Genomic DNA, 27,868 nt, shown 5'->3' with positions numbered 1-27,868 from the left:
GCGATCGGGGTCTCACAGAAGAGACCAGATTGGGGAAGGGAAAAGGGGGGAAATTGATAGCGATGCAGGATAAGGAGCTGTTGAGTTGGCCTCGATTTCCTTTGGTCCCCTGGGGGTACTTTTGTAGTCTCTAACGTTTCTTATTCAATGTCGAATCAGAAAGCACGAGGCGAAAGCGACGAGGTTCTGATCCAGAAGAGAGAACGACAAGAAGATGAAGAATGGTGCTGACGCCGATGATTACCGGTTGTTATCAAGAGATTGACTCTACTTGATTTCAAGGAATGATGGGGGGTAGCAAACGATTATGGTGGGGGTTTGAAGGGGAAGAGGGGGAGGACAGGAAGATAAGCAAAAAGGAGAGAGAGGGAGGAGAAGAGATGAGAAGAGGAGATGAGTGAGAAGCAAAAAGGAAGAGAGAAGAGAAAGAAAGAGAGGGTAAGGATGAAGTTTTACGATGAGATATATTTAGTCTACAAGTGGTCTAGTATATCAGGAAGAGGAGTCAACTAAGAGAACAACTACGCCTCTAGCGGTCTTGAAGTAAACTACAGAGTAGGAGAACAATAATAAGGATGTGGGGGAGACGACTTTGGAGCACTCATACTCGAGAGGTCGGAGTTTGGCTTTGGTCTCGTCTTCGCTGCCCTGTCTTGTTTTGCTTTCGGATCATCAGTATTTCCAAGTACTGTCAATGATGAATGCGCTGTATGCGCTGTCTCCAGCTACATACCTCTCTTATTATTTGTGTTATTGAGACCAAGACTGATGAGCAAAGGTCAATAATATAATATGAGCACTGCTTGACCCCGTCACTAAATCAAAGTTACCATACTTGAGGGACGACAGGATCTTCTGGTTCCCTCGGCGGTTCCCTAGCTGTCATTCCTGCGTTCTTCTCGTAATCACGGTATAACCCAGTTTACGGATTGCCTTGAGGTACTGATGAACTAGAGTCTATCTTAGTTGCCATCCCCGATAATTATGTCTACAAGCAATAATAAGTTGTAAACAACTATTCAGGGCCATCTTCACCTCCCTACTCCCTACAACACCCTCTCAGTCTGGACAGCATGGACAGGGATGTATTGAATGGTAATAATACATTAAGGAGAAGTGGATGATGGAACCCACCCAATAGCTGACTCGCTGAGGGTCCATCTAGTGGGATCCACTGGAGCTGTGTGAAGCAACTTAGCAGGACTCGTGACTTGGCTATAGTACTGACGGCGCAACGAAGTCGCTTCGGTAATTTATAGTTGAAGGAGAGCCTCTCTTTGGTAAATTCCATATCTGTCAAAAGACGAAGACACTGAATCGAGTGCCGATTTTCGTTAACGATATTCATGGCCTAGATGATGATGCAAGAAGCCCGTCCTCCGCAGCTCCGACCGAGGAACAGTCATGAATCAATCCAATCGTAAGGTAGTTAAAGTTAAGGGTACCGCTCTCCGTGCTTTGCTGCTGTTTGCGCTGTTTGATCAACTTCGACTCCTGAGGATCGAGGAATCAAGGCTCGCAATTGGTACAGAGGTCGAACCTTTTTCCGGCATCAAACAAAGAGCGTGAACAGCAATACCTACCTTACCTATTGATCCAAACTTCTCTCAATTGGGGAACTGTCCATCCGAGGCCATTTTCTGTTGGCCTCCTGCATCTTTGAGTCATTGGGATAAAGGTATGGCCTTAATCTGATCTTTTTACCTTTGCTAGCAGTTATCGGAGCGGTACATCCATTCCTCTTCTAACCGATATGGCATGCCTTCATTCCTATTTCCTTTTATAATTCCAGGGCATCGAGTATCCTTCCTTCACACGCTCACTTTTCAACTTCTAAAGCCTTATACTTTGGGCGGGTTCTTCTGGATAATTGCGCTCGATTACGTTTTCGAGATTCCTCAAATCGGATGCCTCTCCTTTGATCTCTCAGTGATGAGACTTAGCTTCTATACCTTCGCTTTCCTCACACAGCCCTGCATTCAGCACATCATTGACGAGTAACCTCACTTCAGGACATCGAAATTATACCGAAGGGCTGAATTGCCGATCCCGAGCCTCTGGACGTCCGCTATGTTCTATCTCATGGATTTGATCGCCATTAGCAGATGACCTCGCACAAGACGCATTGATCTTCTCTTAACGCCCCTTGCCTATATCCATACGTGCGAACTTTCCTGCCACGTCCTACGTTCATCAATCTCTACTCGTACCCTCGCATCTTCGCAGTCTCCCTTCGGAGCTCGCGTTTCACCGGCCGTCAGCCAATTCCTACAGAAGTGACAAATCTACATCCACAATGGGTCGAATAAGCTATCCTACGGGTTTGGATAGCCCGTCGAGACAGCTTCTACTGGATCTCACGAGAGATCTTGAACAATTGCAGATCCACAGTACCGAGTTAAAACAGGTCAAAGCGTGGGAACGAAAATCCTTTTACGAACGACTCGACCGCATTGATAGCGAGCGCGAGGCCGTACATTATACAGCGCTCGACAAAGTTGCTGCGCGTCATGATCAGGTGCGGGAGGAGGCGCAGGAGACCCTCAGAGCTCACCAGCGAGCCGTCGAGGAAGAAAAGCGTCGGAAAGAGGAAGAGGCTCGTCGAGAAGCTGAGCGACTAGAACGGGAACGAGCAGAGAAACTACGGCGTGAGCAAGAGGAGGCCGCGCGACGAGAGGCAGAGCGCAAAGCGGCCGAAGAGGCAAAGAGGAAAGCTGAAGAGGAGGCCGAGAAGAAGCGCAAGGCCGAGCAAGAAGAGAAGGAGCGCAAGGAAAAAGAACGACTGGAGGAGGAAAATAGGAAACGACAAGCGGAGGCGCAAAAGGCTGAACAAGAAGCCGCACAACGGACGGCAGAAGCTGCGCAAAAGGCTCAGGCAGAGCAACAGAAGCAGATTGGTGGCGCTCGTCAGACTGAGGAGGAGACCAAGGTACAATTACGCTACGTGGAGCTTCATCAACATCTGAAGAAATTCCGACAATACCTCAAGGACGAGGGGAAAACAAACCCGGTCGTAAAGCAGAACATGGGAGACATCCGTCGGTCAATCAAAAAATGCGTCGGTCAACTACGCGAAGGCAAGGGTGCCAACAAGACCCAGGTGAGTGTAGTGACATCGTCGTTTCTCAAACAAAAAAATCATCAATGCTGACTATTGTGTAGCTTCAGGAGATTCGTTCGGCACTAGAAAAAGCTGCGTCGATCGCGGAGCCGTCTGTTGATGTGCGGCAGTTTTTCGCATTCCCCCCAGAGGACATCGCCAACTCGGAAGACAACAAGGTGCCAGCGCTCTTGATTTACGCCTTGAACATATTCTCCAAATGTCTGATTTCGTCTCTCGTCACGGAGGCATCCATCAACCAGGGCCAAGCGGAGCCGATTGGCATTGTAGCTGCACAAATCTTCTCTATGGACGCTTTCATTTACAAGGGCCACCACATGGTTGACATCCTATGGGCCAAGTACCGCGTTGTCTGTCCTGCACTTTGGGGCTTTTACGGCAATGAGAAAACCGAGGCCGGCAGAAAGGCCATCGGCTGGTGGCGTGAGGGTCCGGACGGACCTTTCATCAGCGAACAGGGCCACGCGGACCGCATGACGGCGCTTGGGGCCGGATATGCCGCGTTGACATTGCGCAATTTCGGCAAGACGCCGCGCAGGAACCCGTTTCCCAACACCATGTTCTGGTATACGATGCATAAAATCCTCATGATTCCGCCGAATGAAATCCAAGAAACACACATTACGCTGCTCTCTGCGATGCTCAAGACCTCTGTCGAGAGGATTGTGGGCTTCTTCGGGCATATGGGCCTGGCATTGATTCGACGGGCGATCGTCGATTTACCCAACAGCCTTACCCGCCAGAGCATGGGTGTCAACCAACTGAAACTCTTGAAAGATATCTACAAGAGAGAGAAACACATCATCATTTAAGAGAGGTCCATGTCGACCGGTCCGGATTCGCAAGCTTCGACATTACTTTGTATCAGATGGCACAGTCTTCTTTTTTCCGCCTTATTCCGATCAAGCAAAGATCCGGAAGGGCAGTCAGTCTCTGGACGCAACGACCTAGATCAGGCCACATTCTGCCTGACCCCGCCTACACTAGCCGCAAGAAGCGGTTTTCGAAATAGACATCTGACATGAGCATTTTACAGCGTATGTCGTCATTTTTGTCGCACTTTTGTGAGGGTGCTAAGCCATCGGCACGATTTTTGTTCCACACAGCTGAAGCTGGATCAGATGTATTGAGACCATCACACCTGAAGCGATTTTGCACGCGGATCATATCTACCCCTCTTATAGCCAAACCAAACTGGCAACTCCTGATGCTACACGATGAATGTCATGGAAATGGACTGGAATCCTGGATTGCTTATTTTGCTTGGACTAGAACGCCAGATAGACCTACAGAAAGAAGGCTCACACACGATACACGATATCAGTGAAAATATTACATATTTGCTTCTCAACTACTACATAGCTTATCCTGATTGTAACCGGTCTCGCGTGGCATCAGCAGCCTATGTTGTGTTACCTTGCTGTTGTGATAGACTGATAATGATGCCGAATCCCGAGCGGGCCGAACAATCACCGCCTGAGGCCTCAGGAACGGCCATTAACAGGTAAAATTAGAAGACAGGTTCCTGCCTTTGTCGGACGGTATTCCGCCTTGGTCGTTATTCTGGATACTGTGGATGTGGATACAATAAGAGTATTTGTGTTGTGCGGACTAACAGACCCTCTCAAGTCTGGGATGGGTTGTTCGTATACAGTTACTGCTTAGTGCTACGAAGCAGGTGCTGGAATGAAGGCTTATTGGCGTTGATAGACAAAGATGCTTCTACGTCAAAATGCTTGTAGAGCGATAGAATGTATGATGTAGACTGATCCCATAATTAGAAGTGATGTTGATCAAGGAATGTATGTCCAATTAGAAGAGGGTATCTATATGATACGCTATCTAGAGCGTGATTACTGCTGCTAGCAGAAATAAACAGGGGTATGTGGTGCTGAATGACATCTGCCTGGCAGACCAATTCAAGATGAGATAACAAGAAGGAGAGAACGAGTGGCGATTAGTAGGTACACGCGGGCGAGGAAGAATTGTACACTGTCACTCTGTAAAGTCAACTGGTGGTATCAGATGAGAAAAAGCAGAGAAACAGAGAAGACTGTAATATGTAACGAGGGAATAAAGATCGTGATTTAAAGCCATAAACAACAGAATGGCAAATTTGTTCAAGCAGAACGTTTCAACAGATATAAGATGGAAACGCGGAAAAGAGAGGATAGAATATGCATGCTTAGTGTCACAAATTTGAAAAATTCAGAGACGTCGAGTGGCCTCGTCACGAAGTAAGATGAGGCCCAAAGGGTCCCTCCTCTGTCCCCTTCGGCGACGCAGAGACTAGTCCATCCGCAGTGCTCTCGACGTCTTCCCCAAAGGAAGCGTCAGCATAATCAGCTGGCTCTGCGTCATGGTCATAGCTGGCTCGTCGCAGAAGTGGAGGTGTACTCGGAGGTTCCTGCAAAGGAGCAGTCTGGCGTGAAGATAGAGGTCTAGGCGTTGTGTTGATGTTCCTCAGCGGCCGAGTTTCCGAGGACCGCCTCCAGCCTGTGGTGGCAGCTCCACCCGAAGTTGGAGGAGCCTGTCGGAAGTTGGAGCTCGGAGGCGTGAGGAGTCCCGAAAGAAATGAGCTTGCATTGTTTGACTTGGATGGCGTCTGCTCAGATGCACCGGAGTTTGCATGGTCCCTGCCTTTGCGCCAGTTCCCCCACGCCGCTGCAGCGGCGAGAGGCAGAGAACGCGGCGAGGCAGTCAAATCAGCGAGTTTTGGGAGACTAGGGAAGTTCTGGCCCGACTGAGCTCGTTCGCGTTCCTGGAGCTGCATTTGCAGGTTGGCCTTCAGACGGATAGCCGCATCGCGCACAGCGTGCTGGTTAAAGGATGGACCCGACAGTGTGTTGATGATGTCCTGGAGATCGTCGATACGAACACCAAGAAGCTCTCGCAGCCAGGTGATCTCGGTGTCCTTCTCCTTAAGCTTGTTCGGCGCGTCCTTGTCCACGCCAGAGAGTTCTTGCTCCAGCTCTTCAATGCGTGTCTCGCGCTGCTGCAGTTGATCCTGAAGGACAAGGATGGACTCCCGCAGGGCCTGAGGGGAAATCTTCTCTGGAGCCATGGAATCCTTGCTGAAGGTCATGGACGGCGAGGTCGAGTGTGCAGCAAGGGAGTGACTGGACTCTGCCTTGACCGTCTGAGCCGCTTCAGCCGCCGCCCGCGCGGCCGCATTCGCAATCTCCAGCTTCTCTTCGAGATGCTTAACACGGTCCTCAAGATGATGCGCCTTGTCATCAGCCAGCGCCAGTCGTTCCATCAGATGAGACTCGGCCCGCTGCCTATCCTCGGTGGAGTTGTGCAGAGCACGAGCGTGACGCTCCCGTAGATCGTTCAGAACGCGTTCATGCGTTCTCCGCTGCTCCTCCATGGCACGTTCCTTAGCTTCAGCTGCGGCAGCCAAAGCACTGGCCTTGGTCTCGCTGGCTTCCTCTAGCAACAATTCATAGCGCTCCCGCGCCGTGTCAGCATCTAGGCGGACATTATCCAATTGACTCTGAAGGCGAATGATCTGTGCCTCCAGCTCAGCACGGACAATGTTGACTTGACTGTTAGCGGCTTCGAGGTCCGCCTCCAGGGAAGTCCTAGTGCGCTGGATTTCGGTGCGACTGGTTTCACGCGCTTCGTTGAACTCACGCTCATAGCGAGCAGCCTTGTTCTGCAGCTCATGGTTCTCCAGTCTCAGGTTAGCAACCAGTTCCTCCAGTCTTGCGTTTTCTTGCTGAGATTGTCCAAAGATAAACTTCAACTTGGCCGCTTCCCTCTCCTGTTGCTCCAACTCGCTGATGTCGCTTTCAAGCTTCTCGCGCAGCTTGACCTCACGGCTATAAGCCGTCCGCAGCTCATTATATTTCGCAATGTGCTCCTCTTCCCGTCTCCGCCATGAAGCCTGGTCTCTGGTGATATCCCTAGTCACAGCCACCATCTCCTCCTGAAGACGGTCGAACTTCTCACTCAGATTCTGTCGAATACTCAGGCCATCCTCAATCCGAGTTTTGAGGTGGTCAATGGTGCCACGAAGTTTCTCGTTTTCTGCCTTCGTTTTCTCGAGCTCGCTCTTCGCTTGCTCACTCTCACGCTTCCAGTTATCGCTGGAAAACCGGTACTCATCCAGAGTACCCTCAAGAGAGATATTCTTTGAAGAGACTTCGGCAAGGGTAAGCTTGAGCGTGGCATGTTCCTGTTCCAGGGTGTCGAATCGGAACTGGATCTGTTCAAAGTAGGGGATCTTTTCCTCCTTGAATTGGAGCAGACGAGCTTCGGCAGATTCAGCGGCCTCGCTATGACGAGCGGCTTCCTCCTCCGCAAGCTTCAGAAGTCGCTGAAGCTCAGCCACAGAGTCCTGTGCCTCTCTGCGCAGTTTGTACTCCTGTTCGGCTCGCTCATCGGTTAGGCGTAGCATATTCTTTAAGCCATCGATCTGCAGCATAAGACTGTCGGCACCAATCTCCTCTGCATCAGAAGGTCGAGGTTGGTACTGAACCAGCTGGCTTGAAACGACCTCTTGCATCATCTCCCTCAGGTTGGCCATGGGATCTTCTGAAAACTTTTGTGCAGTCAAGGAATGAAGCTCCGCGACCATGTCACGCAGTTTCGTCAATTCAGGATTCTCGATGGGTTCTGGGAGCTGCTGGTGTTCGCGAGTAGCGAGGGCTTCCAAAATAACGTTCTTCAGTCTCTCGAGCTTGCGATCTCTCCGAGCGAAAGGCGACCTAGCTCTATACGAACCGTGCTCATCGTACTCGTCGTCGTCTTCGTCGTCGGCATCGCTTTCTTCAATTTCGGCAGACACGCTTCTCCTTAGCCATTTGTTATGTGCACCAGACGTAGCCATCGTAACTGATTCCTGAATGGCTTCCAATGCACGTTCCAGAGGCGAAAGACGCTCTTCGATGACCGAGCCGATGAGATCGTTGACGCGGCGGTCAAAGAACCGGCTTCTGTTGACCAACTTCTCATCCTCGCCGGAGGAGATCACATCATCCCAGTCACTGATATGTTCGTTGCGACTAATCAGCTGCCGAACGGGCGAATGGCTGCCGCCAATAACACCCCTAGAAGGAGACATGGATGCCTGGGAATATGCGTCGAAGTCGAGTTTGGGAACCTCAAGAGCTTGAGTCACAGGGCCCCGTCCCGGGCTTGGGCTAGGTGCTTCGCTTCGGATGTCTGCATGAACATGCCTTTTCTCTTTGGACGGTCCCAGTGCTGACTCTGGCGGCTCATATGCAGGCCGAGGGGTGCTCAATCTCTCGATGCCAACGTCAGAGTCGTCATTGAGCTGCTCCATGACAGCGTTCAATTCCTCATCATTCGGGGACTCCGCCTCAGAAACAGGCCTTGAAAGATCATCCTCCGGCACATCCGCTGCTTCTGCAGGGACGTCATCGTCTGCATGAGCCACAGGCTGGGCAGACTCAGAGGGAGCCGAATCCCGCTTGGGAGAAGCGGGAGGGCTTACAACAGCGTAACGTGACGCCATGAGATCATTCCGCGGCTGCTCAGGGGCAGGTACAGGCTTGGGTTGCTCGAAAACAGTCGGCACAAATTCAGGGACGGCAGGTTTGAATTCGAATGGTTTAGCAGTCGGTTTGAGGAATGAGCTCTTGGCGCTAGTCTCGGCGGTCTTCTTCGTCGAAGGCTCGTCGTTAACAGCGGCTCCAGCCACCGGAGGAGCGGCTTCCTGCGTGACCTTGTCGCCCTCTTGTTCTTGTTCTTGGGACTCTGGCTGTGCATCTGCCCTTTCTTCCTTGGTGTCAAACGGAGTCCATGTTGACGCTTCACTGACGGGCGTGTCATTTCGTTCCACAGATTTGTTCTCCTTGCCAAAAGCCTCCTTCTGGTTCAGGTCGTGTGCATTTTGTCCCGGTACCTCATTCTCTTTGCCCTCCGCCGGCACGTCTCGAGGAATATTTGACGCTTGAGACCCTTGAGCATTGGTCGTTTCTGTCAGAGGGTGACTGGGTGCAGCATATTGAGCTTCTCCTTCAGGACTCTCGCCACGACGGACACGCTTGTGACGATCCGTTGAAACCCGGCCATGGTCGTCTTCGGCGTTGGCTTTGTTCTTGTTATCCTGGGCGTTGTCATCGGGACGGACAATGGGAATGGCTTTGGATTTCTTAGGAGGTTTAGTAATCTGGGAAAGATCGATGTCGCCAAAGATCCTGGTTCGGCTGGCTGAAGGCTGGGCAGATGTTGAAGGGCCAAGGTTGCCGGTTGGATTGAAGGCCGGAGCAGCAACGTTGAAAGAGGCGGAGGAGAATTTGAATTCACCAGAGGGGCCATTGTGGTGCTGGGTAATATTGGCATCGTCTGGGGTGAACGCAGAAGCAGTAACATTGAAACCATCGGCAGGTATGAAGTTTGCTCCAGCCCCAAAAGTAAACGCAGGGCCTCCCATGCCTGAGAATTGGAACGCATTGCCTTGGGGTGGATAGTTTTGCGCAGTCGAGGCGCCAGTTGGATCAAACTCCCTTGCCTCCACATTGAGGGTCGAGGTTGAGAGCTTCGACTTGTGTCCGCCGACAAATGAACCTGTGCTTGGTTTGGGTTCATGCCAGGGGATGTTGTTCGTAAGTGACCCATGTCTGTGAGGGGCACCAGACAGGCTAGGATTTGTGTCGATATCCGACCCTTCGTTGGCGTGAGCTTGCACGTAGTTCTCGCCATAAAACTGTTGTAGATGTTGAGGCACGCGTTGCATTCCATCTTGGTCGTTATCCGGCAATGCCCATCGTGAATGGAAGAGCTCAGAGTTGTGCAGGTTGTTTCGGATTGGCTCTCGATCATCCTCGTCAAGTTGCCGTTCTATCGACTCCTCCAGATGGTAATCAGAGGGGCCAACCTGGTCCAGGCCCTTCTGAAGGGTTTCGCTAAGGTTATGGCCCCGACTATGACCACGCGGTGTCGGCTGGGCGATTTCGACGTTTGACGCGTGGAAGTGATCCGGCGTTTCTGCCCGTGGGTGGGCAGCGTCCTGCGGACCATGGTCGAAGTGGCCATACTGAGAGTTCTTTGATGGGAGCGATGGCTCCTCCAAACCTGGATGGAATGCGCCTTGATCGTGAGGAGAAACTGGCGACAGGATCGATGTCATATTGGGAAGGTTGCCACCTATAGTCGAGGTGACATTTCCTTGGCGTACATTGAAGAAACTCTGGGGAGTAAGAGCGCCTTGAGCCGGGGGTGTGGGTTGGAACGGAAGATACCCCGGCAAAATATTCTGCTCCACGCCGAAGAACGGCGTCTGTACACTGAATTGGGAGGCCGGAGACGCCAACGAAGCGATGCCATTACTTGCATTCGCCGACTGATTGAAGTGAGGCGAGAAATGGTGGGGAATCGAGAGCGGGTTGCTGGTTGCCGAAGCCGTGGGAATCGGCGGCGATGCGATAAGTCCGGGGAAAGGGGCCATCTGGCTAAGAGCAGCAGAAGCAGGGGAGACGGATGGTGGCATCTCCTCATCTCCAAGGGAGACTCCGAGGGCCCGCAACTTCTCCTCCTGAAGCCAGTTGACATACGCATCCCATTCGGCTTTATCTGGAATGCTGACAGTGCATTTTCCGGCCTCCCACTCCTCCTGGACATCCTTAAAGTCAGGGAATGACGGACGACTTAGCCCACCCAGTTCGAGATCTGCCAGGTCCTCAGGCGCGCCGACAGTGAAGCCACGGATGTCATAGCCCTCCTCTTCCCAGCGTCTCAGCCGCTGCTGCACGTCTTCGACTGACAATAAACGGTACCCGGACTCCTCCGTGCCTCTTTTGTCATCGACAGGGATGGTAATAATGCAGGCCTTCCCGCGCCAGACGATTTTCTTCCTGGGTCTGGGCGTGGGCGTTGGCGTTGGCGTAGGCAGCTCCTTTTCCAGAGCTGGCTTTTTTACTGGTACCGGAGTGGATGAGCTCTCAGAGGGGTGCGATATTGATTGAGGTTCGCTATCAGCGTCTGCTGGGGGCGGAGGCAGCGGCTTCTCAGCCGGGGACGGCGCCTTGCCGGTCTCCATCCCCGCTGAATGTGGTGTATCCTTTACTTCTGTCATGGTAAGTGACTGGGGATCCTTGTCGTATGCGAACCCCCAAAAGTCTTCTTGTCGGAGCGTGTCAGTTCGTTTGTGCAGGGAATCCTTGAGTTTCTGACGCCCCAGGCTATTCTCGCCGTTAGCAGCGAGAGCTCGTCGGCTTACAAAGTCGGCGAGTGTTGGGGTTCTAAGCAGGTCCTCGCCACGCCTATCCTCCTCCAGACCAAGCCAGTCGTCCGAAGCGTCGTCGGCGAAATGGTTCTGCGCGGTAAAAAACGAGGGGGCCTCGCTACCGGAGTCGTCGCTCAACCAGTTGCTTCGCTCCGTTCGTGGTTGCCCTGAGAGATATTGGTTGATCCAGTCCTGCGTAAAATCCTTGATGGATTTGCCTCCTTTCCTACTAAGCAGGTCTCGTCCAGGAGAACGACTGAGAAGGTTGCTGTATAGGTGTCGCGCCGATGTCTCCGCGGCAGAAGGCTTTAGTAAGTCCGTATTATTTATCTCAGGATCGTGGTGTTTACCACTTCGCATCGACGCTGGAGAGCTGTCTCCAGAGGCGCGATCAATACCCGCGAACTGACTTAATGACCAAGAAAGCCTCCGGGGGCTGGGTGCCGCATAAGGTGAGCCCCAAGCAGTTGTATAATAGACACTACTCTCCTTCTCTCGGTTATCCGGGGACGATGTCAACGACTCCCAAGCCCCACGCAATTTGGGAAGAGTCGGGAGAGCAGTCGTCGAGGGATTCGGGGTGACGCTGTTGGTCCTGGGGGTTGCTGCGGGCCAGGGGATCTGGAGGCCGAGCGATTCGACACTTCTGGAGATGCGTAGGATGGTACCAATGGAACGGTCGAATGCGAATCGTCAGGATTGTCGTTGGGTATCACGATGGACGGCGGCAGACAAGACGCCGAATTGGCGGAAGAAACGAGCGGATCTAAATCTATTAAGAGAAGAAGAATCGACTAATTAGCTGCTGAATCGCGTACGACGATGACTGGGAGGAAAGGTCATGGCGCTCGATGGCGTTCGGCCTAACACAATGCCATCAATGGACAATTTGACCTGAGGAACTGTATCTGCATAACAGATAGAAGAAACACACACCTTCCGTGTCGACACCTGCAGCAAGCCCTTGCTTGCTGCTCGCCTTATCGTCCAGAATGTTGAAGCATGGAAATCAGATAACAAAAAATCGTAAACCACCTCGTAGATCGGTCTTCACCCTGAATTACGGGAATCGAATCAAGCTGCGCGCTGTAGGGAACGGGCGTTCCCGCGGCTTAGACGTCGAATGGAGAACGTGCTCGAGAGATTCCTTCAGGGAGGGGAGCCTTCAATGATGAAAAAATCAAAAGCTGACCCTAACGAAGGTAGACAAGGAAAGAATGGACGAATAATTAGAGACAGCTAAGGGATGCGAAAATCTTGGACCATGGCGCATACACAAAGGAGAGCCAGATCGAGGGCGGAGGATGAGGAAGGTAATCGAGACCAACGACGGCGTAGACTAAGGGGAGAGAGAAGCGATGGCCTCTTTTTTTTTAATATTAATCTGAAAGAGGTCTTGGCTCCTTCGTCTTGGTTCATGTCACGATCAGCAGAGCAGAACTTAAAAAACGCCAGACTACGGAGGAGACTAGGAAACTCATGGCCGAATAAACCTCGAGCCAACGGCCGTTGAGGAGGAATTACTCAGGGATCCTCCGGGTTCTCCGTGTTGTCTAAAGTCTACAGCATTTTACAGATGACTGAGTAAACTGAGTATTCCCGTTTCTATCGGGAGATCCCTGGCGGATTGATATGTTCTCATTACTCTGGAGTACTCCCCCCAATGCTACGTATCCGGTGCTTGATTGTTTACACCGGGTGCACCTTCGATGGCTCGTTGGTTACCTCAGTAGCTTTGACCGCCATCTGGTGACTGTACTCGGTACTTGCATTTCACCGAGGATTATTGATCTTCTGCGACAGAGCAGCATGATAGTAGAACAATCTAAATTTCAGCATCAACATACTCTCCATCGATTAATTGATAAAGGTGATTATTTGTTATTACTCTTTTGCGGGCGACGCGCCCTCGTGGTTCGTGTCTTCGATTCAGGGGTAAAACTACGCTACGAACCACGGTTCTCTTACTCAGTGCGCCCTCTGACCACTCCGGCTACAATTAGTACCCCGTAGAGGACTGGATTACACCAGCTTACTCATCAAATTGTGCATAAAATAACTACGCATCAAATCAGAATGATCCACCAAGTCATCCAGAGTCACTGCTGATCAGTAACAACACATAATCTACCACCAAATCCAATGGAAGACTACAGTGGGACTGAAATAGGGCCTAATCCTACTGACCGAATTATACTTTGAGAACTCAGTAAATTCACTTCCGACTCAAAGACAATAGCTGTTCAGATCTCTAAAAAACTGGTATATCCGGCTGGTATATCATACAAAGAATAAAGTCCACCTGGGATTCCTCACCATCCTTGTCACCCTAGCAAATATGATCCTAGTGCTTGGGGCAGGTCAAATCGAACTTGGCCTTACGGCCCGCGGTGAATGCACCCCAGTGCGTTTCGTCCTGCATCTCACCGTTGTCGCCCTTGGTCTCGGGCTTCCAGGACTCGTCAAAGGCCTCAAAGTAGAAGACATCAACACCCCATGCTAGAATGCCACAAACGGCAGACTTGTAGTAATCAGCAGCATTCTCAGTGCTGGCGACGGCCGGTCCGTAGTTGCTTCCACCAGCTGTTTAAGACGTCAGATTCATTATCCACGTGAATCCATGGAATTCAATATGTGCAAAACTTACTTGTGGGCCATCCAGTCTCACCGTTGCCGAAGCGAATCTTGTCGGCATTAGACCCGGCAACTTGCTCAATGTGGCCCAGAGCCTGAGCCATGTCATCAAAGTATGTGTTGGTGGCATTGCTCAGCTCCTGGCCCTGCCAGTAGGCGAAGCCGTTGGCCAGGCTATGTAGAAGTCAGCCAAGTTCTTGAGACAAGACAGAATGGAGTCCCGAAAGAGCTTACAAGTAAGTGACACCGCCCTGAATGATGGGATCCGCCGTGCCATCAGCAAACTTGTTCCAGCTGTCCACCATTCCGACGGTAACCTTGGGGAACTCCTTCTGGACCTGCTGGATTCTGGCGAGCAGAGCCTGAGGAGTGAGACTCTTTCGGTAGAGCACCTCGGAGCCGACGGTGATGGCGTCAATAACATCCTCGTTTCCAGGGACAGATTCTTTCAAGGCGTTGAAGTCCTCGGTGAAAGACTTATCGTAATCGGGCCTACCAAACGGCGAAATGTTAGAAACCTAGCCGTTTGACGTAAAGAGAATGTAATGTGGCGGGGTTCGTACCAGACACCCAGGACGACTTTGAAGTTCTTCGCCTTAGCCGCTGGGATGATATTCTTCGCGGTGTCGCAGTCATTCGCGGAGTAGATGCGCACGAGAGAGGTCACTTCTTTCAACGTATCGAAATCGGTCTCATAGTCCGACTGGACTTTGCATTTGCCGTCTGCGTTCTTGTTGCCGAGGGCGAAACCCAAAGTTCCATTCTTAGTGGCAACAGCGGTACCGGCCGCAAGAGCGAGAGGGAGCAAGGTGCTGACACGCATTTTGAATGTACGTGTTGCTCAAAAGGTCAAGAGGAAACGAAAGTGATGAAACTGATTAATGTTATAAACACAAAACTGCTTCAATTTAAGCACAGGAATAGACGAAAACAATACCGGATAAAAATAGCGACAAGAGTAAGGAGAGATCGGAAGGAGGGACAGTTATGCAATAAATAATGGAATCAAAGACTGGCAACCGATCCCGTACGTCAGTCGATAAGAAGAGAATGTGGAGTAGTTGGAACTTGGAACGGTCGAGAGGTCGAGAGAATGATTAAATTCAACGGATAAAGGTCGCCTCCTGAAGGAACTGGAAGAGAATGAACAAACGAATGTTTGGTTTTGGCTCTCTTTGGCCCGGGGGCGCGGAGGGAGAATTCGCCATCACCCAGTAAGGCATCGATCAGTACCCTTAGGTAACGCAGGTACCTAGGTTTCCGTCTCAGGGCCAGCGCCCCCTATGGAGCAATCCCAACTGTGCCACAGTCTGTCACCCAATCCGAGATCTCAGTTTCTTGAGCGACCCACGCGCGGTACCTGGTTTAACGATATTGGGGCAAAACGCTTCGGCGATCCCTATCACCCTTGATGCTTCTGCCTTCGGGGCTCATTACTGGGTGAAACCTCCACAGGGGTCTTTGGTTCCCCAAGTGGTTTAGTGAGAGAGGCCTGGACCCTGTCTCTCATACTGTCATACCCAAAAGCAGTCCGCTACAAGTGATAGGACGAACCAAACCTACACATATGATAAACGGCGTACAAGCATTTCTGGAACTCAGTTTTGATGGACTTCTTTTTCCAAAGAAATCCGCAACATAATCGCTGCCACCTACTGTGTCTACCGCCGCTTGGATAAGGCCCTTGAAAAGAAAACGGCTCAACGTAATACCTTATGTGATCCTAGGCAGCTAATAATATACCAGCAGGGGGAGAGTCAATGATGTCACACACTTCGAACAACGCGTGTACATTGAAGGAACCCTGGACGTTCAATTGATGGAAGAACCAGAAACAAACAACCGGCCAAGTCCGCGAGAATGGCTTGTCCTCATCTTTGAAGTTGCCATTCCACCGAGTGTACTGGTCTAGCCTTGGTTCTTATCCGATGCCGGTTACCATCAGGGCGAGAACTTTCCATCCGATGAATGTTGGAACTGCACAAACTTAGACATTTTGCCTTTCTACCACACCGCCCACCCGCAAGCTTACCCTTGGTGGTTGTCGAGAACTGACTTTGCCTGTTCAGGGGTGATTTTACGACCGGCCATGCCATTGAATCTTGTACTGATGGCCTGCCACTGGTCCCTTTTCCATTGAGCAGCAATTCCACGAAGTAGAGTGACCTCCTCCATGGTGCAGTCCCGGTCGATGTACTGGTGACGGGAGTCCTCGTACTCTCCTCCGTATTCAATCTCCTCGAACTTCATCACAGTCTGTCAGCTGTCTTGCGAATCATGGAAACAGTCGAGTGAGATGTTTGAGAGTTCTACTTACTTCACCATCAGTGGCCAAGGGATCGGAAAAGAACGTGAGATGGTCTGGACTAGTTATTTCACGATCATGCGGCAGATTGCTCGAATACCGGAAAGTTTTGCGGTCCGCTTGTCTGATACTCTGTAGTCTGTCGCCCCGAATCTCGTTCAACCTGTATTTCAGCTCTTCAACGAAGCTGTCGCTCAATGCTCTGGGAAAATGTTTCCACGACGTCTCACGACTTTCAAGCTGATGAAGAATCCTACCACCGCCTCTATTCCATCCGGACACATCGTTGTTGCCTTTGTTCGATCAGTCCGTCATTTTCTCATTCGTTTAGATCCTAGAACTGTATTTACCCGGCCTGTTCTCCACAATATCCGTCCATAGAGCGTCAGTCTCGGTTTCAGTGTGCCAGAAGTTCGTGTTGTGCTTTGCAGAAACCCTAGCTCGCTGCAAAAGATCAGACTCGTCCTTGTAATTTGGCATCATTTGATAGGTATTGCTGCTACCCTATGCGCATCAGTGGCCAGCAGATCTTTGCACAGCGTCCTGGGTCTGAAGATGGAGCTCAGAGGAACCCGATAACGTATGCCGTCGACGACATAGACCGGCATCTCGATCGTTCCTCAGTCTTTGCTGGGAATTCAGACAAGCTGTAGCAATTATAGTACAGCCTCACCATTCATTATCTACAGGAAATCATGAGCGTATTGGTACTATGTGGTCTCGAGATCGGCCTACAAGGTACTTTCTATAAATGGCAAGTACTGGTCAAAGGCGGGAAGAAGGCATGAGCAAATTCTGCCTTTCAGCAGGAGCTTGAACATTGTCCTTGTACTGTGAGTGGAGAGACGTAAGTTCTTCATTTGTAGCAGGAGAGTCGCCTCCATTCCTTCATGGATCAAGGAGACGTTCTCCTGGATCCATGCAATACTCGATATATACAATCCGGTTGGTCTTGTTTGGAGGGGAAGGGAACAGTCAGCGTGCATCATGTTTTTGGTGGCAGGAAATACTGATATAGAATGGCAGACGTTTAAGTAGAGATGAACTGCGAACCAAAATCTTCACATTAGATGAACCATTGAATGAGTTGCTTAGGTGCAAGGTCCGCGGAGAGCCATCTACGAGTCCTGAGGCGGTTTGCTTAGAGGTGGTCCGAGCGTCTCGAATTTCCAACTCCGACAGAGAACACCTTGCGCGTCGGAGACCATCGAGCAGGCCGAACATCACCACTCTCCTTTAAACCTCCTCCACTACCACATTAGAGCTTTGTCTTCTGCATGCAAGCGAAGTCATACACAAAATGCGATTCTCCACAACAACCCTTCTGATCTCCGCCCTTGGGTGGATCACAGCCGTGGCCGGGCACAACATTCAGCTCAAGGCGCACTCGAGAGAATGCTTCCACGAGACATTGCACAAGGATGATAAGATGACCGTTACCTTCCAGGTCGGCGACAGGGAGTTTGGTGGTAGCGGGAACCTTGAGATTGATTTCTGGGTAGGTCCCCTGAAACTCAAGCTTGGCCTTGATCATTTATTTTGATTGTCTCGAGGCAATCGGTCAATGGACGGCATCTATTAGTTACTAATCTGCCTTTTCTGCTCGTTCTACAGGTTGAGGACCCCCTAAAGAACCGCCAGTACTTCAGACAAGCCGTCTCATCGGAGGACTACTCGTTCACCGCGCACACCGACGGAAAGTACGTTTACTGCTTCAGCAACGAGGGTTGGACTTCGAACTCGAAGGAAGTGTCCTTCAACGTCCATGGAATCGTCTACGTACCGGAACATGAATTGACCCAAGATCCCCTGGAGGCGGAAGGTATGAGCATTGCATATGGGCCTTGCACATGGGTTAGGCGGCGTCAACTAACAGTTTCTTTGCAGTGCGTAAACTCTCGGAGGCTCTGGCTCAGGTGAAGGATGAACAATCGTACATTGTCGTTAGAGAGCGGGTACATCGGAATACAGCGGAGAGCACAAACGCCCGAGTGAAGTGGTGGAGCATCTTCCAGCTTGCTGTGCTCATCGGTGAGGGTATCTTCCAGGTCTGGTGGCTGAAGAGATTCTTCGAGGTGGGTGTCGATACCAAACAGGCTTGTCGATAGTTGCGCTGACATCAATGTTCTAGGTCAAGCGTGTTGTCTGATTACATCCAGAGACGAAGTAATGGAGTTATATCGTGGGTGATGATTGGGGTCTTCGATTGCATTTACGGTCTGAGAGTTTGGCCTTTAGCATCCCTGCAATAAGACTGTAGTTCTTTGATGAGCGCGATGAAATATTCTATTTTAGTCGGAGGCCAGATCCCCCACAAATTATATGTCAATTCTCATGGCACCTTTGTTGACATAACCTAGAGGTCAAAAGTACCTACTTGATTAGACGACCACGGCACGCAGGGTGGTCAGCCCCGCATCCACCAGCAGGGACCCCAAACATCCAGAACATTGAGCTTCCAAGCCCAATACAGCAACTGATCACATTCTGGCCTAGCTAGAGCCAGACTCCTACATACAACTTTGTCCCTCATCCAGTTCCCCTAAAGTCTCAATGGCCTCAGTTCTATCCCCCCATCCAAGCAGAGAATCAAACGCAACCGGTAATGACAACGAAAACGAAACCGTCCATCTCAGCGACGATCCCATTTTTTATATATGCTGGGGCCGACAGGCGTGCGGAGCGTGCCTGAAGGGTGATGCCCCTTGTAGCTGGTGTCCAGTGGTACGTATCAGCTCGAAGCATTGCGCTAGCAGATGCAATAGATACAACACGTAGATAAATGCTAACGCACATAGACATCAACATGCGTCCCGAACCGGTCGCGTGTGCCTATATTAGCGCCTTTCGGCTCATCGACTATCTGTCCGCTTGGTTCAGAAGAGAGATGGGAGCTGCGGGCCTTGCCGTTCGGGTGCCGTGTTAGCACGATTACTTTTTTGACGGCTTGCGTGGCGGTGCTTGGGACGTTGGCGCTTGTTGGATTGGGGATTTTGCTTGGAAGACTCTGGGAATGTGGGAAGGGGTTCGGGGGTGTGCATGTGGTCGGTTTACGGGGGTGTCCGGCAGAAGTTACAGCGTTGGTGGATGCGTAGGAGGTCTGGGATTGGAGATGCAGAAGAGGATGACTACGAACGTCACCGGGCTGAGGCGGAGCCTTTACTGCGTTGAGTGATGCGGTGTGTAAACGGAAGTCTTGCCCAAGGTCTCGACGTTCGAGCTAGGTATAATCGGATATATATAATTTTTGACCAAAGGGCTCTAACCCTTGACAACCTGGCTGACCTTGTATTCGACAACAATGGGCTTGCCTTTCTCGACTCGGAATCGGCCCTGGCCGACGAATACTCGGTTCTCGAACTCCTTGTAGCGCTCATCACCGGTCTGCAGTCCGGTTAGAGCCTGGAAAAGCAGATATACGCGGGATGCGATCTCACCTCAAACGTAAAGTGAGTAAAGGAGTTTCCAAACGGCGTCGCGCCGTCCTCTGCTTTGCCGGAGAAAACAGCCTGTTCCGCGGGCCCCATCGTGACGACGCCGGTGTAGTTCATGTAGAGTAACTGTTAGTTGCGCCGTCAGCTGGCACCCTCAATCTTCGCTAGTGATACCGTGACGTACAGCCTCATCCTTGGTCCTGCGCGTGCCGAGTTAGCATCATTCTCCACTCTCGTGCTTCCATTCCCAGAATCCCTCCGATGAAGACTGACTTGATGACTCCGTGCGCATTCAAGCGCAAGTGCTTGTTGTCCGGGTCCGCATGGATGTAGTCGTTGCCGGTACCGACGAACTCGGCATCGAGGGCAAGGGAGTAACCGGGATCACTCTTGACAGTGCCACCAGTCATCGGCTTTGATCAATGTATTGTCTGTTAGCAATGGATGTTGTGCAAAGACTTCGCTTTGTGGCAGGCTTACCACGACCTGCAGGCTGTTGGAACGAGAGGCACTGCCTTGAACGAGGTTAGAAATATACTGACAATATTTCCTTTCGAGTAGAAGCTTACCAACAGCAAACCCAGCGTCAATCATGACCTATACCGAACACAATGGTTAGCCGTCCAGAGCAACGCCATGCTAAGTATTGCGTGATACTCACCTGGACTGTGAAGGCAGGCTGGAGAGAAGGAAACTCAGACATGGCGATACAATGGAGCCGGAATAAATAGGAGGTTGCAAACAGGATAGAGTCAAGGAGGGACAGTGCTCTTCTCGAGCCGACATGCACAAACAGAACGTAGGATAACTGAGGGGAAGCTCAACTTACCGTTTTCTAATCAACAACAACCACAGGGTGCCCCGCACTCCCGATAAGGAAATAAGCGTAGATCCGATCCTCGGCCATCCCTATGTACGCCGTAGCTTGTGTAGCCTAATCGGGCCGCAGACTTGGTCCGGCCAGTTTAGCAGATGCATCAAACTGTTGGCTTTAATTGCAAGATGAGACCTGGCACATTAGAGGAGAGCTCGACTCGAAAGTACTGTAGCAGTGTTTCTGTGATAGTATGGTTCTACATGCATAACCCTTACCGTGACGATTACTCTATGAATATGCTTAAGCGGATTTACCACGCAGTAAAATAGTGCATAAGACCTTGAAACGAATAAAGTGATCATCTGCTTTCTAAACATATGGCCGATGCATGCGACCACTTGTTTGCGCGGACTGTAGATTAGATGGACTAGATAGATGGATACCTTACTCGTCAAGAATGCCTCTGCATGCAACGCGCAAGGTCCTTCAACCCTTTCGCTTCTGACCAAACAGTCCCTGGCAGTAGCCCACGTGGGGAGGCCAATAGGCAGAGATTAGAGTGTACTTACAGTCACGAGATAATGCGTCTCAACTGTCGCCTGTCATGGCGAGGCGAAGTCTAACAAAAAGAAGATCGCACTTGCTTTATTATTGAGGATGTTGCCCTCGCCTTCAAACGACTTACATTGTCAATGTCTCAATATAAGCAGACTGCCTTGCGAAGAACGGCTGAGGGCCAAGCGGAACCAGCGAAAACTGTCGAATGGAAACCTTTCCTGATTGGGTGATTAGCTGTTGGTCCCACTGGGACTGATCGATCACCTGCAATTGTGCATCATCAGTGACGTTGGTGACGGGTACGTTGGGCTACAATAATTTCCTACTCTCTCCATCAATATTGAGAACCAATACATGATCAATGTTTGGAGTTCTTTCTGACAGGTGATTAAAGATCGATCCCCGCGTCGTCGGGACGTCTTCCCCCAGCACAGGGCAGAAAAAGAAGTACCAATCCAATGATCCCCTATCTTTTTCTGCAGGGTATCCTGGTTGCCAGTGTGACTGCCTTGCCCGTCTTGGAACAACAACCTCTCGGGCTTGCGGTTCCAGAATTAAACAGTCAATCTGATGGAGGAATGCATTTGGAAAAGTCGCGAAGGCTTCATGGGCGTTTTCTCCATATAACAGGTAAGATAGATTCAATTGGCTCAAGACTACGGAGTGTCAGAGGTGGAAGTTTGAAAAATCCGAATGAAATGCTGATTCCGTCTCTGTTTGTTCAGACCTGCATCCCGACCCTCATTACAAAACCGGAAGCTCTAGCGACGACGGCGCCCCATGCCATCGAGGAAAAGGTTCGGCAGAATATTTTGGAGCTGAAGGGTCGGACTGCGACTCGCCATTCTCCCTGGTCAACGAGACTTTCAGCTGGATAGAGAAGAATCTGAAGGGCAATATCGACTTTGTCCTGTGGACAGGAGACTCTGCCCGTCATGACAATGATGAGAAGATTCCCCGAACAGAGGATGAGGTTGTTCGATTGAATGAGATGCTGGCGGACAAGTTCGTCGATGTCTTCGGAGACAAGCGATTCCCTAACGGTCTCTCCATACCCATCGTCCCTACAATCGGAAACAACGACATCATGCCACATAATATTCTCAGAGAAGGCCCAAATAGATGGACGAAAAGGTTCCAAAAGATCTGGAGCAAGTTTATACCAGAGCATGAGCTCCATACATTCGTGGAGGGCGGCTGGTTCACGAGCGAGGTCATCCCAAACAAACTGACGGCCATCAGCCTAAATACGATGTACTTTTTCGACTCCAATTCCGCCGTCGACGGGTGTAAAGCCAAATCTCAGCCGGGCTACGAGCATATGGAATGGCTGCGGGTTCAGCTTCAATTGCTACGCGAACGAGGAATGAAAGCCATCCTTATCGGACATGTACCTCCAGCCCGAACAGACAGCAAACGGAATTGGGACGAGTCGTGCTGGCAGAAATATGCTCTGTGGGTGCATCAATATCGCGACGTGATCGTCGGCAGTGTCTACGGTCATATGAACATCGACCATTTCATCCTCCAAGACCACCACAATGTCAACATTGTTGATGCCGACCTGAATGAGGCCCCTTCGGAAGCTTCGAAAGATGCTACCGGTGACGCCTCCATTCGGTCTCGGTCAGGGTACCTAAGCGATCTCAGGCACGACTGGTCCAAGTTGCCGTCACCGCCGCCAAATTTTTCTATGGACAACAGTACCCTTGACGACTGGTTCGGAGACGGAGCGGCATTTGAAGACGACGATGATATCCAGTTCGAGAAATCCAAGAAGAAAAGGCGACAGTTTCTGAAAAAGATCGGCGGACCTTGGGCTGAGCGATACAGCGTATCGCTGGTATCACCCAGTGTAGTTCCAAATTATTTCCCTTCTTTGCGCATTGTCGAGTATAACATAACCGGACTCGAAAATATAAAGGATTGGGCCGCAACTTCTTTTGCTGCTGATACCCCGCCTTCGTTGGCGGAAAAAGCCAAGGAACCTCGGTCAGTTTTTGAGTCAGTCGAAGACCCGGATATGGATGAGTTGAAGAAAGGAAAGAAGGACAAGAAAAAGAAAAAGAAAAAGAAGAAGAAGCCGTCCTTCAAAGTTCCAGAACCTCCTTCCCCCACCGCCCCGCCAGGGCCTGCATATTCGAATCAGCCATTGACATGGCTTGGTTATACTCAATACTTTGCCAATCTTACGAAGATCAATAATGAATATTCTCAACGACATGGTCACCCGGCTGACAGTTTGGTCAATGAGACGAGAGGCAAAGACCTCTTTACTTTTGAAGTTGAATACGACACTATGAAGGATGACATTTACAAGCTGGAAGATCTCACTGTGCGCAGTCACTTCAAATTGGCCAGTCGAATCGCAAAGAAAGCCTCCGCAAAGGATCAGATGTCGGAAACCGGAGCTACCGATGACCTGCATGCTGCTATTGATAACGATGGTGACGACTTCGGAAATATGAAGGACGTGAAGGGAAAGAAGATCAGAAATCGAGTATGGAAGACATTCTTGAAACGGGCATTTGTAGGATACTACAGGAGCGATGAGATCGATGAGATCGATGATTGATGGAACCCGTAAGGTAGCTGATGGTTACCTATTCGCATGAGAGTTGTATAAATAGACCATAATCGTACTTTTTTTTTGACTACTGGAGTTACCTGGGTTCAAATGAGCTTCTCGCCTTGGGTACAGGACTTGAGACTATATTGATAGAAGGCGCTTGGATTGACGGCCCTTCTTGAATCTGAATCATAAAACCATTTCTTATCAGCAATTCCCGTATTCCTCTATCCAGATCTGACATCATACTGGCGGTGAAGAAGCTGGAAACAGCGCGGGATAGAGGGGTATTCGTCGTGACCGACAACGAGGATCACTTCATACTGCGAGTTGAACAAAGATAGAAACGCAGCAAAGCCCGTAAAGTAACAATCTTGATGACAGGACGTAAATTTGATGGCTGTACGGAGTGCTCTATCAGGACTCCGGCACAACAATATGACAATGCAGCGGTCAGTAAAGCGGTATATATCTGCCGGAAACTGATGGACAATAATACTGGCGTGGTGAGGACCATGACGAGCCAGACCTACCAAGTCATAAATGATGAAAGCGTCACTTTCCTCGATGTTCGGATCATCTATTGGCATGATAATCATCCTATCGTATCTATGAAAGACGACAGGATATTATGCGTCAGCCTCATATTTTCATTGATAGTATCTGAGTCTTATGCTTCGATGCCACGCTGGCAAGCGCCTTGCCAGCTGTCAGTTCGTTGAATTTGGTCTACCCATGACAATGCCATCATACCGTGCTACCAAGAAGCGCGGGGCTGAGACTCCAGCACCACCACTTCGTAGAGTCTTAGGTCGCATTTTTAGTACCAGAAGCCGTGTTTCCAAGCGGGACAGAATCAGGCGGAAACATCAAGTTCATCCCCCCTCGGCCATCTTCATCGCTGAATTTCGACCAGAGAGAATGCTTTGGTCATTGTCAAAACCCAAAGAGAGGCTTGGTGGCAGCGAGATCCACCGGGCCTTGTCACAGTGTCCCTATCATAACGTCCAGCTGGAATTAGAAGCTGCAAGTCAAGGAAAATCAGCAGTCGGGCTCTGACACGTATCGAGCTAATTGATACGCCGCCCCTCTTGCCGCATGGCTAGCAATTAGCAAGCCTAAGATTTTGCAGCTTTGGGCTTCGGAGTCGCTGCCATCATTGCCAGCAGCCACTGTAAAATCATAGTTGCCACCATCTGCACCATCTTGCTCATCCGCTTCACTGGTCGTGGGGTCAAATGGTGATCATGACGGGATACTGATTCCTACTATTTCTTTTTCTCTCATATCTCCGGTCATCGTTGGAGAATAAAAGCAATTTGGTGGCAGACTGGATGCATGTTCGGGACAGCAACGTGAATTTCTTTTCCGATCAGGAGATTGCTAGTACTCATGCGACTTTAATTAGCACTTCTTCGTCACAGTGGGCTGCTGTCGCTCGCTGCTGTCCAGGCGTCCAGGTGCATTGCAGACGTGAAGCCTCTTCCTTGCTTCATCTTCTCTATAGTACTTCAATCTCAAGTGCTTGTATTGATTCAGCAGCCGGATATACTCATCGACTCTAAGGACCAAACATATGTACCGGTCTTCGGTACTGGATTACGAGACATCAATCCGAGCAATTGACATCGGCGAATTCTATTGACTGTCAGGGATTGACTGGCAAAAGTATAGATCAACGGTCTGACCACGTCCAAAGACGCGCGATGCATCGGAACACCGTTCAGTTCTGCGACTACGAGCTCATTACCCTTTACCTCGCTACTTTCGACCGCTACTCTGTTCGAGCCTTGCTTTGTTAGCTCGGTTTATGCGATACCTCTTACTATCCGTGGCATCAAAACTCGATCCATTACGCCTTGCGAAGGAGGGTGAACATTCGACGAAACAGTTTATCGCCCTGCTTTGATAAAATCCTCCGTTTGATTTCATTACTGATCCTCAGTGGTTTTGTTTAATTGAAGCTTGCGTCTAATATTCTCGTGGGAGGCTCAATTGTCTGTTGCGTTGTCATATACTCGTTATCCGGCCGAAAATCGCAAAGCGCAAACAGGTCGACTTCATCAATCCGCATAATACTGATCACTTTTTTCTGCCTAATCCGGAGTAACCCGCATGAGATAGGGCACAAACGCAGACGACCGAACTCAATTGAAGGAATAGCATACGAAAAGTGCTTTGAATCTGTATTTTAAGCGCTAGCATCGGCCAAGCCAAAACGCTCCGAGTTGACGCTTGTCCAGGTTGTTGCAGGGAACGGCGTTTGACTGATCCGTTCTCTGTTTGCGCGCGCTTCCAAGGTAAGCTCTCCCGACTTAATGCTACCTATCTTTCTGTGCTTTTACTGTAAACCGAAGCCCAAATGCAATTGTGTCTCAATATTCAATGACCAAGTTATTCGGTCTTGACCGACTTGAATATTGCGAAGATACTATCGGATTATCGCCCCCAGCTCGCAATGGATATGGCTGACTCCCACGAGAATATTCCACTGGTAGATCCAGAGTGTCTGGCACTGTGGATGGCTTCTTCCGAGGTTGACCAGAAGGCTCTGGGCAACTTCGCTGCCATCACAAGCCTCGAGAATCCTTTTTTGTCCGCCATGTTATACAGAGTCTTGGGCTTGTCGGTAATGCTATCCAAGAAGCTCCTTCGCGCACGAAGATTGCGGCGTCTGGATCCCACGCGGGAGACAAAGTCCCTTCAACTGTATCACCATATCATTTGGCTTTCCCGGGAGGGTCTATTGATTTTGGAGGAGTTCGTCCTTCCCATGGTCGAGCCCTACGTGGAGTTGAAAATCCTCGCATACAAGCTCAGAGCCTCGTTTTATCATATCTTCGTTCTCTTCCATAACGAACCACCAGTCCATTCGCCCGGTCTTATGAGCCTCCGCAGCCACTCTTCAGTGACGAATAATGCTGCCGAAGCAGCGCCGTCTCCCAGGGACCAGGGGTCAAGGTTCTCATTTATTTCTAAACCAGAAGTCATGCCCCGTCCTCAGGAAACGGCCTCGAATCCAAAGGACGCTGCAAGACGAAGGGTCACGCAAGCTCCTCCTGGCCTAGCCCCGGTGCAGCCTCCCAAACCCTCTTCATCTTTCCTTCTTCCCTCTATCGATTATACCCCAACTGCAACGGCATGCTTCAACCATGCCGCTCTCCTTGCTGAACGGTTTCTGCCCGGATCGCATCCCCTACGCCTGTCGATAAAGCTCGAATATGCTGCCTACCTTTACGATTGCCTTCACGACCCGAATGCTTGTCGACGATTGGCGAAGCAAGCTATAGCAGACGTCTACAATGCTCAGGAAGGCATGGACGATGAGAGCTTTGAGGACGCCGCCGAGATAGTTCGGATCCTGGGAAAGATGGTAAAGCGCGCGGGCAAGAATAGCAGCACGGGACCTAGCAGCACGTCAGCTGGAACACCAAGAGGGGATATCTCGATGAGCGAGGGCAGCCTGACCCCGAAAGTACGAAAGTCCGTGTCACAGGCGACAACAATGACTTCAGTCTCGCCCGCTCCGGCAAATAAGTCTCCGGTCAAAAGCGATACGCCCTCTACTGCAGTTCCAAATCCAAGTATGGTGAATCCTATTTGACTTGGGCGCGCCGACCATTGCGGATGCCACAGTGAGTTCGCTCGGATGGTTCATGATTATCCTGTGTTCTTATCGGCTACGGAACCATGGTGTGAGTTCTGTTGCACTTCAAGGTGCGCTGGTTCATGTGTCTCTTTTTCAGCGGATTTTGCGTTCTTCATCTTCTTTTACTCGGCGGTTTGTCGTGGTTTATATAATTGGTTATATCAAGTTTTCCCACCGTCGATTGTACTTATAGTGATTGGATTGGATACATTATATTCATGTACATTTTGATACCGTCAAGTCTGAATGGCTGCTTTCAATAATATGTCCATCTATATCTCAAAAAACTAGAGTAACCTCGCACGGATGAACCGTCGTTAACGTTGTCAGGCAGCCAAAATCTATGACGGAGACATCCGTTGGTGCCTGAGGCCATATGCCCAGCCGCAAAATTTCTCCTCCCGTGAAGGAGGGGGTCAAACGAGTCAAGTTTCCCCGAAAAGACGGCAGAACGTGTGCACCAAAAATAAAAATACCTTCCGCTCCTGCATGCACGTCTTTTGGCTTTGAACTCTTAAACTTCTTCTCGAGCTCTGATTGACTGTCTGACACCAACACACTTGTCTTGTGATCCAACCAGGGGTCTT

At 50.4% G+C, this 27,868-nt stretch overlaps 7 protein-coding genes across 7 annotated transcripts; 4 read left to right on the top strand and 3 right to left on the bottom strand.

The window, feature by feature from the left end:
• Nucleotides 1–2,296: 2,296 nt before the first annotated feature.
• Nucleotides 2,297–3,933, top strand: P174DRAFT_369347 (putative RNA export mediator Gle1; the record flags this gene model as incomplete). Its single annotated transcript, XM_024822275.1, has 2 exons — nt 2,297–3,100; nt 3,163–3,933. The coding sequence occupies 2 exons, from the start codon at nt 2,297–2,299 to the stop codon at nt 3,931–3,933; spliced, it is 1,575 nt and encodes a 524-aa protein (XP_024682824.1).
• A 1,418-nt stretch (nt 3,934–5,351) lies between these two features.
• P174DRAFT_420786 (putative myosin class II heavy chain (MHC)) lies at nt 5,352–14,772 on the bottom strand (the record flags this gene model as incomplete). Its single annotated transcript, XM_024824896.1, has 5 exons — nt 5,352–11,961; nt 13,688–13,898; nt 13,963–14,123; nt 14,184–14,441; nt 14,513–14,772. 5 exons carry the CDS (start codon nt 14,770–14,772, stop codon nt 5,352–5,354), a joined length of 7,500 nt encoding a protein of 2,499 aa, XP_024682823.1.
• An 842-nt stretch (nt 14,773–15,614) lies between these two features.
• On the bottom strand, nt 15,615–16,737 carry P174DRAFT_389382 (uncharacterized protein; the record flags this gene model as incomplete). Its single annotated transcript, XM_024823444.1, has 3 exons — nt 15,615–16,205; nt 16,267–16,454; nt 16,605–16,737. 3 exons carry the CDS (start codon nt 16,735–16,737, stop codon nt 15,978–15,980), a joined length of 549 nt encoding a protein of 182 aa, XP_024682822.1. The 3' UTR covers nt 15,615–15,977.
• Nucleotides 16,738–17,465: 728 nt separating this feature from the next.
• On the top strand, nt 17,466–18,591 carry P174DRAFT_441511 (emp24/gp25L/p24 family protein). The gene is made up of 4 exons (XM_024827331.1): nt 17,466–17,752; nt 17,869–18,076; nt 18,142–18,329; nt 18,386–18,591. The coding sequence occupies exons 1-4, from the start codon at nt 17,555–17,557 to the stop codon at nt 18,401–18,403; spliced, it is 612 nt and encodes a 203-aa protein (XP_024682821.1). The 5' UTR covers nt 17,466–17,554; the 3' UTR covers nt 18,404–18,591.
• Nucleotides 18,592–19,448: 857 nt separating this feature from the next.
• P174DRAFT_441508 (DUF3237 domain-containing protein) lies at nt 19,449–20,440 on the bottom strand. The gene is made up of 7 exons (XM_024827330.1): nt 20,350–20,440; nt 20,258–20,285; nt 20,169–20,203; nt 19,962–20,101; nt 19,873–19,888; nt 19,692–19,814; nt 19,449–19,638 (listed from the first exon to the last, which is right to left on the bottom strand). Exons 1-7 carry the CDS (start codon nt 20,389–20,391, stop codon nt 19,516–19,518), a joined length of 507 nt encoding a protein of 168 aa, XP_024682820.1. The 5' UTR covers nt 20,392–20,440; the 3' UTR covers nt 19,449–19,515.
• Nucleotides 20,441–21,521: 1,081 nt separating this feature from the next.
• Nucleotides 21,522–23,638, top strand: P174DRAFT_460321 (endopolyphosphatase; the record flags this gene model as incomplete). Its single annotated transcript, XM_024829872.1, has 2 exons — nt 21,522–21,693; nt 21,789–23,638. The coding sequence occupies 2 exons, from the start codon at nt 21,522–21,524 to the stop codon at nt 23,636–23,638; spliced, it is 2,022 nt and encodes a 673-aa protein (XP_024682819.1).
• A 2,458-nt stretch (nt 23,639–26,096) lies between these two features.
• Nucleotides 26,097–27,236, top strand: erg27 (the record flags this gene model as incomplete). Its single annotated transcript, XM_024822259.1, has 1 exon — nt 26,097–27,236. One exon carries the CDS (start codon nt 26,097–26,099, stop codon nt 27,234–27,236), a length of 1,140 nt encoding a protein of 379 aa, XP_024682818.1.
• Nucleotides 27,237–27,868: the final 632 nt, after the last annotated feature.

This window comes from Aspergillus novofumigatus (assembly GCF_002847465.1).
Source record: "Aspergillus novofumigatus IBT 16806 chromosome Unknown P174scaffold_4, whole genome shotgun sequence".
Taxonomy (NCBI): domain Eukaryota; kingdom Fungi; phylum Ascomycota; class Eurotiomycetes; order Eurotiales; family Aspergillaceae; genus Aspergillus; species Aspergillus novofumigatus.
This window is presented reverse-complemented; position numbering and strand designations above follow the sequence as displayed.